Source organism: Centroberyx gerrardi, chromosome 10 (genome assembly GCF_048128805.1).
Source record: "Centroberyx gerrardi isolate f3 chromosome 10, fCenGer3.hap1.cur.20231027, whole genome shotgun sequence".
Classification (NCBI taxonomy): domain Eukaryota; kingdom Metazoa; phylum Chordata; class Actinopteri; order Beryciformes; family Berycidae; genus Centroberyx; species Centroberyx gerrardi.
The window spans coordinates 7,955,734-7,973,121 of NC_136006.1; the positions used below are offsets into that span (position 1 = coordinate 7,955,734).

The 17,388-nt window shown below is 39.6% G+C and overlaps 1 protein-coding gene across 1 annotated transcript in view; it reads left to right on the top strand.

The window, feature by feature from the left end:
- The window catches only part of dpp10 (dipeptidyl peptidase like 10), a 154,503-nt gene that overhangs the window by 105,496 nt on the left and 31,619 nt on the right, over positions 1-17,388 (top strand). Inside the window, exons 4-5 of the mRNA XM_071918271.2 lie at positions 6,823-6,917; positions 7,156-7,230. Coding sequence (XP_071774372.1) covers positions 6,823-6,917; positions 7,156-7,230 — 170 coding nt within the window. The remainder of the gene's footprint in view (positions 1-6,822; positions 6,918-7,155; positions 7,231-17,388) is intronic.

Here is a 17,388-nt window from a genome sequence, read left to right on the forward strand (position 1 = left end):
TTAGTCCAATGACAAAGTCCCCATGAAATTAACTCCCATTACTTTTACTTCCTGGAAAACAGAGTATCTTTCATGATGACCTCATGCTGCACCAGTAGGCGTAAATATAAATTTCTAACCAATAGAACCATCAGATTTTTTAACAGTCCTGGCTTTCCGCACCCCTCCCATCAAATAAAACTGCCTTTCTCTCCCTGACTCATATTCCATTGGTTTAGACTTTTGAATGATCCCTCACTGCCCCGCCCCAACATCCTGTTTCAACTGGAAATGCATCAAATCAAGGAAATAAAGGTGCCATTTCATGTGGTCTTTAATAGTATGTCTTGCATTGCCCCTTTAAAATTTATGTGAGGATCCTTGTACCACATGTGGTGGCATATACTGTGAAGCTCTAAAAGCTGTTATATCTCTATAGGACAAATTCTTGTGCATGTATCGTGTCGATAAAAGTGATTCTGATTCCGCTTTCATCCGTCACCAGGAAAGCTTCGTCACTGAAGTGCGTGTGCAGTGAACCACAGGTGCCCTCTTTAATTGAACACTGTAGCGCTGGCAGTGTCTGGCGGTGCGTTCATACCCAGTCACACGCTCGCTGTACCGTACGTACCGTCAGCGTCCGCAGAACCGAGCACTTACGTTCCATCTTTACCAAGTTAGCTTTGAGCTTGACCATCTGTGACATTTGGTAGAACCTTTGGGACTGCAGGCATAGCATTCAAGCATTACGCAACCCTGGCTAAATAATTCAGTGCGTGCTATGCATATTACATTGTGCCTAGTGTTCCCACTTGGCCCCCAGTCTCTGCACTTCATTGGCTGCGTATCCTCATCTGCCAATGGAATGGCTGATGCTTTCAGTTAGGCTAAATTTTGCTTCACACTGCCTCTAACCCCTCCCTTGCTCTCCTGCGGTACAAAAAACTGTATTTATAAGACTGCAGCCGGTGTAGTAGTTGTTGTAGTCGTTGGCTGCGTAATGATTGTACATGCAATAGATGAAATGCTGCAGTGAAACAATGTGGGATGCCATAATTGTTTGAGTTGCTGCTAAGTGAGATCGTGTTTGACTATCCGATCAAAGGTAAAGTGGACTTGTTTTTGTTCTTTTCATGAAAAACAGAAGTAAAAACAGAAGCAAGGGGAAGGTATACGAGAAAAAGAAGGCAACCACATGCAACATATAATCATAGAGGACGGAATTGGAAGAACTTATTGGCGAGTACAATAAATGTACAAGAGTACGTACCTATAATCACAATACATACTGATAAACAAGGTACAGGGAGAACAGCACTTCACATTCAGTGCAAAGGGAAAGTACAAAACATACTATGGGCAGCAGACTATTCAAATCCTCTACATTCAATGTCTGATATTCTTTACTGTGTCGTTACCTTTTCCTCTAGTGAAGTGGTCTGAAATCAGGCATGTGATTAAGAAAGGCGACTCATTAACACTCTATTGTTAGTAATGAATGGTGTTATTCCTCATTGCCACCCCCGGTCAGTGGTATTATTCTCTGTCAGTCATGGCGGTTATACCCCGAGTCGATGTGGGCAGGAGACTCTGGACAGTCGGAAACCTAAATGAAACCGGTGGCTTAAAAGGAAAATTACAATAATGTGTCTAGTGCCTCACTAAGTATGAACCTTGCATGGGAGTGCACAGAACTCATCATTACCTCAATCTCATTTATTCTTCAAGGAGCCCTGTGTATGGCTATTTCCCATTAGGCTAGAAAACTAGCAGGAGGTCCGGGGTTCTCACTTGACGCACATAAATTATCTGGCAGTCAGCTGCCGGCAAGAGCATTGCAAGGGATTATTGTTATTACGCGGTTGACAATTTATGCAGAGGCTTTTATCGTTCTGCATCTGTCTCACACAGATCACCGCTATTTCTGAGAATAAGAACCGTCAACAGTAAAACTCCCTTGTTGCTTTCACACATAGACGAACTGGATTTGTGCTTTGAAGCAGTGGTCTTGGATTGGGTTGTGCACTGACCTTAATCAAGTATCATAACCTTGGTACAATGTGGTTTTGTCACTATATACGCACCAACACTCATTGCATTGGTAGTATGTGGCGTGAGCAGTCATATAATATTTGTAGAATGACCATCACTTACACACAAGCCCTAAGTCGGGGAGTTAAGCCTAGTAAAAAGCCAAGGTAATTCATTATTCATTGGGTTACAGACGTAGCACATTACTTATACATTAGAGTCTTAGCTTGTTCTTTTTCAGCTATGAACATTCCATTATTTAAGAAGACAAGTGCAGTGCAGTGAGAGACCTATCGGTGCTTGCTAATGTTTTAAAGATCACACGAATGAGCTCCCTTTTTATCAGCTCTAAATATTCATTTTTGTCTCGTAGCCATGCGCTGGCTTGAGCTCTAACACCACTGGACCTTAAATGAAAACTGTTTTGATACTTCTGCAACGACCTCATCACAGACACAAACTTTTGGAGTGTGGCGCTTGAACTTTTCGTCAAGGTTCCTCTGTTTTACGTGTTCCAGTGGGTGGGCTGTGGTAAACGTGGGACATAATAAAATGGATTATTCTTTGGCTCTCTAAAATACATCCAAATTTGGGGAGATTGGGCCGTTGGTCATCTAATGAGAACATCAACACCAACATCATCCTTGTGTCTTGTGTACATTGTACGCTCCATGCTAACTCTGTGTTGATGATAGTAGGCGACTAGCATTATCCAAAGTAACAAGACTGACTTTTAAAAATATTAGTGGTTTTTATTATATGGCCTGTAGATTCATACATTTTAAAAGTGAAATATCATTATTGCAGTATAGCTTATTGATGTATTAGGTTTAAATATATAATAAATATCAGATAAATATAGGTTTATTTTTGGAGCTATTTCAAGTGAGCAACCATGTATCCATCCGCTGCACAGTGATTTTTAGCTGTATGCAGTCCAGCATCTCCCAAAACGTAGTCCCAAAACAGTATATTATTTTTAAATCACATTCCATATTCATTAATTCCATATTCATTGACCATATCATATGGTAAATTTGAACAATCTCCTCAAAACTACATGGCCACATATCATTTAAGATTACATACCATATTTGCTTCAATGCTGCTAAACGATCTCAGATTCTCACTTTCTGAGATCATGCCAAACACAGTCAACATAGTTTATGATAAAGTGTTAGCATGGAGCACCGGAGCCAACGATCTACTGGGGACAAGTGGATGGTTTTGGTGTGTATGTTCTCATGTATTAATGGGAAAGTTGACCAACAGGACAATGTCCCAAAAAACTTGGTGTATTCTTTTAAAATTGCTACCTGGGTGTATAGTACAAGTTACATAGGTCGAAAAATGCTAAGAGCTACTGTATCTCTGATCGAATTTGCTGAATCATGCTTGATTCTTACATCACTGGCTTCCTATTTTTCTGTGGCGGTGAAGGTGACAGAAGAACGGCAGACTTCACATTTTGATAACACCCGCACTGGGATTCGGCTCGGGATTTTGCCAGAAGGAAGTGTCCGGACTAGCGGGGAAGCTGGGGAGGCGTATTCCTGAGGGTGAACTGTGCCGTCCAAACTCGGAGCCGGCAGCTGTTTGGGATTAGCCAGAGGATTTTTCTGAAGACGGCTGTGTTTACTAGTAAAGCCCTTCATTACTATATGGCTCCCAAAGGCACCAGATAACCTCAGAGACCCAGACATGACCCTTATACATACTTACTTTCTTACTTAGACACACACACACACACACACACACCAGAGAGTGCCACACAACTAGAAAGGCATACGGACACACACACACATAGATAACTAGACACCAGATACGTGTATCTATCTATCTACCTATCTATCTACTGTATCTATCTATCTATCTATCTATCTATCTATCTGTCATCGTCTGTCTATCTATCTATCTATCTATCTATCTATCTATCTATCTATCTATCTATCTATCTATCGTCTGTCTGTCTGTCTGTCTGTCTGTCTGTCTGTCTGTCTATCTATCTATCTATCTATCTATCTATCTATCTATCTATCTGTCTATCTATCTGTCTATCATCTGTCTGTCTGTCTGTCTGTCTGTCTGTCTATCTATCTATCTATCTATCTATTTATCTATCTATCTATCTATCTATCTATCTATCTGTCTATCATCTGTCTGTCTGTCTGTCTGTCTGTCTGTCTGTCTGTCTGTCTGTCTATCTATCTATCTGTATACATACACACACATTCCAGGACATGCATACAACACACAGGCTGCAGTGTAATGATGCTTTCGAAGCAGCGCTCCAGCACAAACAAATAAAACTCCAGAACAAATTTGATGATCAAACAAGATAAGGCAAGTGTGAGATAAGGAGTTCTGACAAGTAATTTTCATTTTACATGGTCTTTGAGCATCTTCATTTGGAGTGATCTTTGGCCTGTGGTCCCTTGGCAATGGATTCATACACGCTGCCCGTCTGATATGATGCCATCTATTACTGTGACAGGCCCACAGGGTCGAAAGAGAAACCATTATGTTGGGCAGGATTGGGCTTAGAGCAAAACTTATCGAACAAACAATTGATAAATAAAGCCTACCTGCAGGGTCCTGATTAGCCAGGAATGAGAAAATCATTAGAGGCAATTTTTTGCATTGTTATTGTTTCCTACAAGCCTCTCATCTCATTAGGTTAATTGATTTGAAATCACATTATTGTTTATAGGGAAGAAGTTATATTGAGAGAGAAGGCTCCACTTAACTCCTCAAGCCCCCTGACCTGATTTTTTGGGCCACTTTGGTCATTTTTGGGGCAATTTTATTGTTATTGAACTAAGAAATAATACATTTACACTGCATACTAGCAAATAAACATTTGTTTTATTTTAAATCATTATATATGGTATCACACATGTTGCAGTTTACCCACTCTCTGTCCCCAACCAGTCCATCTTCCACCCCTCCATTATTTTTTTATTTTTTTTTGACAAAATGGTTTGTTCTTCTTCTTCTACTGCCGGCTGTGTGGTGCCAATAGTTTCTACTGCTCCATTCTATACACTCTGATCAAAAACGCTTAATTTTTCTCTCTTCCACACTGGATCGGCTCCTACAAATCACATATGGTGGCCCACGAGGGACAATAGTTGCATTCATGCATGCATATTTGACAACTCAATGAAAAAAAAGTGTGAACAAGGGGAAATGCAAATAAGAGGTCCTCCTTAATTATTGGACATTTTTGAGTTAAAGACCCCATGAATTGAAAAATAACTTTTTATTTTTTTAATTTTTTATTTTTTTTAAACTTTTTGCAGATGTTGCTGGACATAGCGTACACCTATTCACCAATACAGACCAAAAAATGACACAATATTTTTAGATCAAAATTAACAGATTGTCTCTTTCCGGTAAACAGCACATTTGTGTTGATGACTCATCCCGTACTCTGGGGTGGATACAAAACTTTCATCCAATGAAATTTTGATAACTGTTGGAATTATTCCCCCCACCCCCCGCTATTTTTTTCTAGCATGCAGCTCAGTTCAGCTAGCAGCATGGGACGAAGGAGTGTTTTTGGCAGCGCTTCACCTAAATATCTTTTCCCAGACAGTGGCGATGGAGGCAGAGAATATTCCTCCACAACCGAGTGTAGGCTGCTGTCCGTGTTTGATCTGAGTTTGACGCTGACGCACCCTCTTCCTCCATATTCAAATAAGTCCCTCCTGCTGACGCTTCCCGCCCTAACTTTCTGTTTCATTCGGAAATACGTCAATACACGGAAGCAAATCGCGCTCTCCATGCCACTTCATGGGCTCTTTAATCTGTGGCCCTGCTGCACACATGCCCAGTACAACCACAGTCTTCTACAGCTGATCACTGAACAGTTCAACTGGCGTGGTTGAGGATTAAGTGCCTTGCTCAAGGGTCCGCTGTCAGTAGCTGTTGAGGAAAGGGTCACTTCTCCAGCCCAGATTTCACCAACAGCTCTAGGGATTTGAACCCGCTCACTTCTCTAACCGCTAGGCTTCTTCCCTCTATCCGCCATAACCATTTCTGAGATGGAACTTAATTAAGAATTGTCCAATAGTCAGTGGACAAAAGAGAGGTGCACTGATTGGATTCCATCTGTTTTTGTGTTTTCAGTTGGCATACTGTACCTTGGCACCGCCATTTAGTATACAACGCCCACGTTTGCTGTGGTTGCGCTTTGTAGCTGCTGTCCTTTCAAGGCTCACCTTGTGTGTGCATGCATACGTTTGACATTGTGCACGTTTGTGTGTGTTTTTGTGTCCCATGTTGTGTTTACACTACAAAGGCTGCCATTTGCGGTACTCCCCCATCAGATGACATTTGTGGTGCGTTTCTGAATGTCTGCGTCTGACACAAAACAAACAATGCAGTCACGTCCAACCACTTCAGCCCGGTACAAAAGATGTTTTCCTGACTTTGCCGCACAATGTGCTTCGTATCAATAGAGAACATGGCGTGTTACCTAGAAAAATAGTCCCTGCCTTTGTGTTTGCTTGGCAGTGAAATCTTACTTTGATTTTGATTGTTAATCACATTACATCACAGTCGCTCAAACTTGAGCCTGTTTGGCTGTCTGCTATCTTGTTACTGTTACTTAATTTCAGGGAACAATGAAGCAGCAAGATATTTGTTTTTATGACGTCTTTGTAATGCTAAATAGAATCGGGGCGGCCGCCTCAGACTGCTGTTGCTTTGAAGTTTTTTTTCTCTGCAGCTTTTTTCGGTACAGCTTTCAAGATTCAATTTGGCTCATACAGATGTTTTTCTCCTTGTTCCCTGTGTTCCTGTGTGCAGACTCTGAAGTCATCTACAGGAACAGCGATGGCCATGTCATCAAGTTCAACATCCTCACCAACGAGACGGAGATTGTTCTGACAAACACAACATTTGTAAGTAGATAATTCTCTCTCATATATACATACAGTATAATGTATAGATTCTTAAACAGCTAGTTTCCTAGTACTGTGCCAATATCAATACACTCCTAACACCCGCCTGTCGATACTGTAATAATTATCATGTGCATTGCATTGCAAATATTGGACAGAAGGGAAGGAGCTATGTATTTATCCCTCCCTCTCTCTCTCTCTTTCTCTCTCTCTTTATCTTATCTATCTTTTCCACCAGATTAATTTCAATGTGGCAAAGTATTCTGTCTCCCCGGACTTAAAATATGTACTCTTCGCCTACGATGTGAAACAGGTGAGTTCCTGAGTAAATCATGCGGCATGATTGCAATTGCAATGATGAAAGACAGACCTTATTCGACATTTTTCAGATTCTTTCTCGCTTTCTGTTTATGTGGTGGTGGTCCTGTAGCTGCAATATATTTACTTAAATCACACTGAGCCTGTTGGCGTAACACACTGTTGATATGGAGTATTGCAGTGTGAGCTGACACCTTTTTGTGCACTAGGGTTAGAGCGCTATATTGATTTTCCAATATATTAGGCTGATATTGGCCTTTAATTAAATAGCATCATGTTGTCCACTGCCGATATGATGGAGGCTCCCTGACTATAGCCAAATAAGAACAGCTGGAAAAACTGCAAAAAAAATAATAATTTTCTTTGCACATTTTATTTATTCCTTTAATTGTTCAGTCATATTTTTTGTAAATGAATTCTTCATGTAAAGGGAGTAATCTATCCCAGAGTTTCCCAGAGGTGAGGTTGCATACTTTACATTACTACTGACCATTTCCCAAAGCATACCATACTTCTTTAGATGTTTGAATGCGTTTTTCCTACTTCCCAGGCAGCCATTCACTTCCATTCATTTCAGTACGGTACGAAAAAATAAACTTGCAGAGACTTGAAACTTGCTCGAGATAGGTAATCCATCACAGTGAGCATCCCGGCTTGTTTTTGTCAAAGTTACTTTATCGTTGCGCTGGTAATTTAGTTGAATGCCCGCATTGATTTGAGCAGTCTCCACGTCTTCTGGTGCCTTCAAATGCTGGTGGGAAGCTTTGCAGGTTTATAGCATTAAAAATGACTCCTAAGACACTTTTAACAAGTTAGGAGACGGGATATCACCTTCCATCTCTCCTCTACACTAACTCCTTTCAATACTCACCCAAATCTTACATTTTACTTGGTTGTGAGGATATTCATCCCAAAGACAAGCTTTATTAAAACCAACCCATGTTGAAATTCATCATGGGTATTGAGTAAACACCCGCACCAAGCCTTGTGTGATTAATAATGTTGGGACGAGGGGGGGTGGGTGGGGGTGGGGGGGGGGGGGGGGTGCTGATTAAAAATTCCAGTGTGGCCCGTGTGCGATTGGCAGGTCACATTCATTCACTAATAGAGCAGTGGGGCAAGTTCGTACCATAATTACCAGCTTTCCATCAGAAAAGAGTAGATGCAAAATGAGATATGCAAATTGGACCCTCCACTCTGGAAAGGATCAACCATGAGGATTAGTGACAAGGAGATTAATCAGAACTGATTTGCATATTTTGCTTGAGAGGTTAGACTTACAATTTGGAACAATGCGGCCAGTACTAGCCGCGGGGCCAGTCCATCTCTGCTGCTTTGATCAGCTTTGGCGGTAGGTTATTTTGGGAACAAATAGGGTGGGAATTCACACCGTTAACTGGTTTTATGATTTTTTTCTTTTTTTTTTTGTTAGTTTAATAATATGAAATGTCAGTGAGAAACTAAAACTAGAGCGCAGGCCATTACCTTGCAGTCATTTAAACACAGAATGAAATATTTTGTGGACTATCTGTGAAATCATGCAATTCTAGCTGGAAGGAGAAATGAGTTAGCTTTTACATTGATTTTACCATACAGTGAAATCATGCAGGTAAAGCAAAGTTACCCACCGCACTCTTGTATGTATTTAAGTATTTATCTCTGTATTGCCATTTATTTCACCTGGGAGCATGGTGTGAAACAAACTGCCTTGAACTTATCACCTGCAACACAGTGGTGAAGAGCGATGATGAAGGACTTCTGCAAGGAAATGAAATTACTTTTCTAATGGGTTCATTCCCAGTGCAGCAAGTAAAATATTCACCTACACCTTGTGCACATTTTAAGCACATCGCCACAGATGAGAGAATGTGACAGATTTTGATTCTTTTTTCCCACTGTACCCTTTTATTGTTCATTTTAGTTCAAACATTACAATCTGTTTTGTAATATTTCCAACCAGTTAGAAAGCAAAAAAGAAACTTTTCTGCATTCTTTATTTCAGAATTGCTTGTTTTGAACAGTAATAAGCATATTGTTGTGTGTCGTAACTGCTCACAGCTTGAGTAAAGATTCCTTACCTGACCCATGGAGCTAAATATTCCTGGTGCGTCTTCACAGCTATTGTATAACATTACACTACAGTGTGGAAAATGCTGAATTTGACAAGCAGTGAGTGTAAGCGGAGTGGGAGAGGTACAATCATGGTTCCTGCCTCAGGTAAAAAGGCACTCCCCTCTTTGGCTAGCTCACACAACTAATGGAGGAGTGTAGAGGCAGAGAATCGTCTCAAAGGCACGGACCGAGCCTCATGCCTCAGGCAGCAGTCGACCAGGAGCAGAAGCAACACACTTCAGCCAAAGATGAGACAGAATGATGGACAGCAGATTATCAATCAGAATGAAAAATCTTCTCCTATTAAACTCCATTGTAGCTGCTCTGGAAATATCTCGATGTGACTTAACGTCGTCTGCGTTTGGCTACAGTAGTTACCCTCGGGAATAAGAAAAATACACCACCAAATGACAAAATGGACCCACAAATGCAAAGCACATCACCAATAGCTGTTTTTTTGTGCTTTGGTGTGTATTTTCCCTCTAAGCAAACACCCACGCATTTGTGGGTGGCGTGGGTTTCTTCCCACAATTCAAAGACATGCAAATCAGATGGATCGGAGACGATTTAATTGCCTATATGTGTGTGAATGTGAGAGTGCATGACTGTCTATCTGTGTTCGCCCTGTGATGGACTGGCGACTTGTCCAGTGCGTCTCGCTGCCGTCCACCCAATGCATGCTGGGATAGACTCCAGCCTCCTGTGACCCTGAACGGGAATAAGCGAGTAAAGAAACTGAATGAATGAACATGTGTGGGCCTCCAAAGCGGAAAACAATTTGAAGCGGCTCTGCCTATCATGGTTCTCTGACTAATGTTGACTAAGTAAGAATGTTATAACAACTAAGGTAAACAGTTCTCATTTTGCACAGTCTGTTCAGTAAATCAGAATACAGATATAAATAGGAGCAATTGATTGACTCATCTGCAGACCCGAGTGAGCAGTAGGATGTTGGATAGGATAATTTATGATGTTTCAGAGCAGTGTACAGTGCTGAGAATAATGGAAGTTGCTGACGACAGTGTGTGGCTTATTTATGACTCAAGACAAAACGTGCAGAATTTTTTCCTTCAGGAGGACAAGGCAAGAGATGGACAAAAAGCTCCTGAATGGGAGACGTTTGGTGAAATCGCTGTCAAAGCACATTTAAAATTACAATAACTACATGTAACTATAATGGTATACAGTATGGCATGTGTATATCTTAGAATCTAATGTGTAATAACTACATAATAACTATAATGTGAAATCTTGTTACACACTCTGGGCTTTTCGGATAATATTTGAAATTGTTTTTCCTTTCAACTAGCCCAATTAGCTACTGATTCTTCCTCCAAGAGTGTTGCTCATAATTGAGTTTTCATTTTTGTTCCTCTTGTCTGGGCAGCATGGCTCTGACTATTATTTTTGTTGCTTTATTTTAGTTGCTTGTAATGTTGGTGATCTCTAATTTAAAGTCACAATGAAATGAAAACCTTTTGATCTCGTTAGCTAATTCACCATATCATAAGGAACACCTCTTTAACAATAAATGCATTAAAATATCTTATGCTAAACTGCTAAACACAGTCAACACAGTGTACGCTAAAGTGTTAGCATGGAGCACCGGAGAAAGTGATTTATCAGGGACAAATTGATGATTTCGGTGCGTATGTTCTCATGTCTCAAAGTCACACTGAAATAAAAATAGACTTTTAGCTCATTTTAACTATCGTACCATACTTCTATTTGATAATTTATGCCAAAAAGCCCATTAGTTTTACTTCCTGGAAAACATTGTAGTTTTAGTGGTTACTTCATGGCGCGCATGCATGCATAAAAATCCCAACCAATCACATGATTTTTGAAATACAGAAGCAAGACACCATTGAAATGTCATTTTATTGCCATTTCATTGACACTCAGTTATTCCTATGTCAGATGATGAATGTTAGTGCTCTGATATTATTATAATTCTCAGGTATTATGATGTTGCACTCATTGCAATAATAATACATTATTTATACAGCGCTTCAATATATATAGCACTTATCAAAACAGTTACAAAGTGCTTCACATAAAATAAGTCAAGAAAGTTCAAAATACAAACATTAAAACTGGAAAATTCAAAAGTCAAGTAAAGGTAAAAATACAAGCACAAGTCAAAGCAAATTTCAAGTCAAAGAAACGTTTGAAGGTTAAAAGTACAAATAGGAAAATAACAGAGAATGCAACACAGTTCAAGTAAAAACAAGTCTGTCAGGTGCTTGGATGCTTAAAATCAGTCGTCCCCCAACACCTTTTTCCCGCTGCACTGCAACGGGAGGTCCGCAGTATCAAGAGGGCACAACAGTGGATGTAGTCTGAAAGTGTATCCCAAAATACCAACCGCCCGTCTAGAAGCCGCGCTCCTCGGGGCCAGAGGAAACGCTGACCTGTCATGGCTGAGACACCGCATGTTTGTCAGACTCGCGTCAAGCAAAGAATATAGTTCTGTCAAAACAAAGAGCACCCAGCGCCGGAGCGCCTCACGCCCCAGAGCGGTGCGCTTTATCAACAGGGCACACAAACACCTTCATGCCACTAATACAAGCTTCCACCATATCCAGAATATACAGCTCGCACAATACAAACACACATACATGCGTACATACAGTACACACACGCTTCACTTGTACTATTCAACTGCTTAGTTTACAGTCAGTGCACCTGTTCTTCTCTGAACCCCCTTCTGCCAATGACACTGCACAGCAAACAATACTAGTAGTTATTTTTATTATAGGAATCTACACATTCTCACAATAACCCACCCTGTCACTCTACACACACTGCAGTGAAAATATTTGGTCTATATACTGTATATACACTGCCAGTCAAAAGTTTGGACACACCTGATTGAATGTACTATGTTTTTCATTCTCTTAAAGCCATTTTGATCTTTATGCTTAAATGCTTGAAATTTGTTTCTTAGACAAATATAAATAGTGAAGTTGATGCCTATGTATGAATTTCTTTCCAAAGCCTTTGCCTTTCCATCAAGGCAAAAGGGCGGCTACTTTAAAGAATCTAAAATATAAGCTAGTTTTGATTTGTTTAACACTTTTTTGTGTTATTTCATAGTTTTGATGTCTTTACTGTTATTCTAAAATGTGAATCATAGTAAAAATAAAGAAAAAATGCGTGTGTCCAAACTGTTGACTGGTAGTGTATGTATGTAACACATTCTTAATTATTGCATCTCTACCTTTCTTACCTGTCACTCCTGCACTGCATGTGATGCCATGTCCAATCACTGTAGAGTATCTTGTGTAATGTGAAAAGCCTGTGTATAATGGCTAATTTAACAAGCATGTTAAACAGCAAGTCTTTTTTCGATACATGCTACAAACTAGGCAAATGAAGGCAATTTTCACTCTGATTGCTCTGCTTAAGGTTTTTTTTTTTTTCTGAGACCTTAAGCAGAGCAGAGACGTGGGCTTGTTTTAATCCCAGGATTTCACCTGATAAACTACCGCAGATTCTGTACTTGCAGTTGAGCATATCCTATAATGAATGTTGAAAAGAATAAACAAGGTAACCAGATCTGCTCTAAAATGAGCGAAGGTGTCTAGGTGTTAGAGAAATCTCTTGTAGCTTCACCTAGCTGTAGGATTACATGCCTTTATCTGACTACATCTGTATCTGGGAGTGATTAAGCTTGATAAAAGCTCATAATCTCTGGGCGGCCTGTTTGTCACTCCTAACAATAGGCTTGTTTTTTGTAGCCAAGTAAACATCTTGTAATGCTCTTGTCAATGCAAATACTGCAGCGTAGTCACTAGTTTATCCATGCATTTTGTTGGTGATAAGAATTAGCTTAAAGCTAATCAGGTTTGAGTAAGAGCCTAGTGCTTTCCTACAAGGGTACAGTATGTGTGGGTTTGAAGTTGACTGATTTATCCTTGAGCTTGAGTGGCAGCCTCCATTGTTTGCTTGTCTCGGTTTAGATGGATTGCATGCTTGTATTTATTCTGTATTTTTCTGTTCTCCAAGTACTACATTTTTTCTTGTTTGTGGCCATGAATGTACAAGTTAAATAATCCCCATTCTCCAGCTTTGCCCTAGGAAGGCATTGAATTATGTTGATGGAATGGCCTTTTTAAATCATCTTTTCCAAATGCACATGGGGTGAGTTCAGATTCCAATATCCCAACGCCAGCCTCAAACGCTGATTAAAGAACAAATAAGGCGAGAGGGAATCACAGATGTAATGCAGATAAAAAAGGGAGAAGGAGAGACAGAATCTATCACTGCTGTCTTTGTTGAGCCCACATGGTATTACACAAAAACCAAAAAGCCCACCGATGTATGAAATCACGGTAGGAAAACAGCACCTGTGTCCCTAAACACCATATCTGTATTCTGTCCGTCTGTAAGTACATTTAGATTGGGTTTGTTTGAATGGCGGCTGGTGCAGCAAGCAATATGGTGCTACCAACTATCATTTATCAACATTTTTCCAATCATGCCAACAAAATCCAAATAGCCCGCCTTTGTGATTTTATTGTTAAAATACAACACCTGGGTTCCTGAATGTGTCCATAAAAGTCCCTGCTAGATGTGACACTTGGATATGATTGTATTTTACTCTGATCACAGTTTGATCCCAAGAACAGTCAAACACCCTGACAAAATTTAAACACAGAATCGATCTGATCTACCAGTGATAAAATTATCTACAGTAATATTATAATATGCAGAATATTATGAGCTATGTAAACAAATTGGGAAGGCAAAGCAGCAAGTATAGACAGCACAGAACTGTCGTTTCATAACATCAGATAGTTACGATTAGAATGATGGAGGCACCCAATGCATCATCTCTCCAAATTTCATCAAAATCAAACCAGTGGTGTCTGAGATCAATTAAGGAATGACTTAAAAATATATATATATATATATATATAAAAAATTGGACTTTAATCATGGCACCACCATTAGGTCAATGAATGTAATTTGTATGGATAGTTGGATGTGTGTAGCAAGTTTCGCATCAACTTTGACTTATTTGTAGGAGCTGGGGTCTTTCAAAGTTATACATTTTGACCTTTATAGCGCCCCCATTAGGCCAATTAGTTATTTTGTGATTATATATATATATTTTGTAAGCGCCAGAACCCATTACCAAAGTGGATCAGCCCTTCACATTTCGTCAAAAACAGACCAGTGGTGTCTGAGCTATCACATTTGATTTAAAAATTTCGACATTTAATTATTATTTAATTATAGCGCCCTCATCAGGCCAATCTGTGTATTTTTCTAAATGCCAGAATACAAGGTGCCAAAATGCATCATCCTTCCAAGTTTTGTCAAAATCGGACCAGTGGTGTAGCAGTTTCAAAGTTTAAAACTTTGACCTTTAATTACAGCGTCTCCATCAGGCCAATCAGTGTCATTTCTTAAATGCCAGAACACAGCGTGAAGTCGCATCATCTCTCCAGGTTTTGTCAAAATCAGACCCGTGGTGTGTGAGGTATCACATATCCATATACAAGAGACTGCAATGCTTTGTTATTCTTTGGTAGCCATTCAGCCTACATACATTCCATTGCAGATACATCCTGAGAGCTTCACCCAACTTGCTATTGACTTCACCCTCTTTGCTTACAAGTAGGTCGATACCACAAAGAGGCGGAGACTCACTTACTGTTCTTTTGGGGTGACATTCCTAGCAAAGTCTAAGCTGAGTGACTGTATTTTCTTCTTCCTCTGTGTTACTCAGAAGATGCTGTAGACTTATGGAATACAATAATATCTATTAGGAGAGGTACAGTAAGATAAATCTCTGATCTATCACTGAAGTTTTTAGGTTTTTGTAAATGACTGTCTACCACCTGAACACACAAAGTTCTCCTCCCTCCACTTACTCCCTCAGAAGCCTATCTGTCAGGCTTAAAACATAAGAAAGGCATGAGGCACAAGGCATACAACTCTGTCTCATAAAGCATAATAAAAAATAAATTTTATACAATGTTTACAACTTAATCTATATTTTTAACACTATATTTTACATTTTTTGAAGGAATAGTTTTGTTATTATTAGCCTTCTTCTTCTTCTTCTTCTTCTTCTTCTTCTTCTTCTTCTTCTTCTTCTTCTTCAACTTTATACATATAGCACATAATGATTAGGAGTAATGAAGTGAAATAAAAATGGCATTAATCAAAATGAAGTTACATAAGAGTAAAACAGGCAAACATATGCTTAGAGGAGAGATTTTAAGGATGCCACTTATTTTGCTAGACTTTGTAAGTATGACCTTCCAAAGGACAGGAAAGACCCAGTCACCTTTGGTTCCTCAGGGAGATTCATGTTTCTTATCTGATTTGCATTCAGTACGGGGTTTCATCTTGACTGAGGAAAGAGGGACAAGAAGGAGAAGGACGGTCAATGCGTGGTAAATCTAATCATTTGACATTTAAAGGACTATATAAAGGGAAATAGCCACTAAAAAGACATGTGGGCTTGTCATCTTTTTGGAAAGAGGTGGTCTTCAGTATGTGTTTTCCAAGATAAACCTTATAATAACATTAATCGTGTTTTGTTGTGTACATGTCACCCTTTCTTTCTGCTTTCTGACGCACCTCTATTCATCTTCACAGCCATTATTGCATTTGAGCGTTGAAAATGTCACAGCCTTTTTTTATGTTATCATCGAGCCGCCAGCAAAGGTCACCATACCCATGTGAGCTCTCTACTTCATTTAATGGAGAATGGCTGAAAAGTTTAAATATTTCAAAATTACTTGTAAGCCTATACTATACTTTCATTTGAGCAGTCTGTGGAGAGTTCTGCTATTTCATGGCAGAAAGTTGGGAAGTTTCATTTCAGCATGTCAAAGTTTGAGAAATGTTGTGTGGTGCATTTTGGGGACTACATTTTTACCCCCAGGCACAGTTACTCAATACAAAGAGATATTTGTAGCAAATTTCTATCGAGTACTCAACCCCTATGCCAGCTTCAGTACATTCAATATGTGCTGAGAAGAAACACTGTGGAGAGTCAATATGATCCTCTCCTTCTCTGTAAACAATAATTTACTTTCACTATGAACAAGAGCCTTTATTATTGATACACCAACTCATTGTTTTGGGCTGTACATGGATGCTTACTAGGACTGGGATTCAAAACCCTATTGTAACGTCTATAACTGGCAAAAGCCTCATGAACATCTATTTTGTTTTTGGAATTCACTTGTAAAACTTTTGTGGGAAAAGATCTTTAGTAATGTACTGTGTGCTCATTACGGGTTAGATTCCATTTACGCTCAAACGCTACACCCAGCAGTAACATTTTACATTTAGGGGATGTATAGCACACTATAGTCACACTCCTGCCATTTTAAAATAATGCGACTGGTCCAACACGTATCTCCAATCTCCCATTACATCCCTATTAGCCAAAGCATTACTAAAGCAAATTCTACTTACTTACTGCGGCACAGCTGAAAATTAACTGTTTTTGCCCCATCTCTTTGCCACACCCAGAGGTAATCAAATGCAAGCTAATGCCTTCACAAGATAACACCAATCAACCCCCTATAGCTTTGAAGTTCTCTGATGACTCCCTGAGGACAAGTAGGAGGCATATAGGAGAGACAGTTGGAGAGCTTCGTCATGTGATGCAAGGAGAACTACAGTACCTGCAGCTCAATGTTAGGCCGGTGTTACACGGTGAAACTATTCATGCAACTTGGTCGAGTTGGTGAGTTGCGAGTTGCATGAGGTTCATGCAACTTTACTGTTACACAGTGCATTTCAAATGCAATCAAAACTACACACAACACGCTCTGCAATAGTTTAAACGGTTGAAAGTCACGTTTTAGATTATTATTTACATTATTTGTGTTGACATCAAGTGTAAAAGTAAGTGATTTGGCATGTTAAATCTCTTCACTGTGGTGTAATATTAACATAACGTAAGCTATGTCTACAGGTAGCAGTTAAGCTAACGCCAGCTAACATCCACTGCCAAGTTAACTTTCTATATGGGAAATATTTACATTACCGACAATATTTGTAAAGT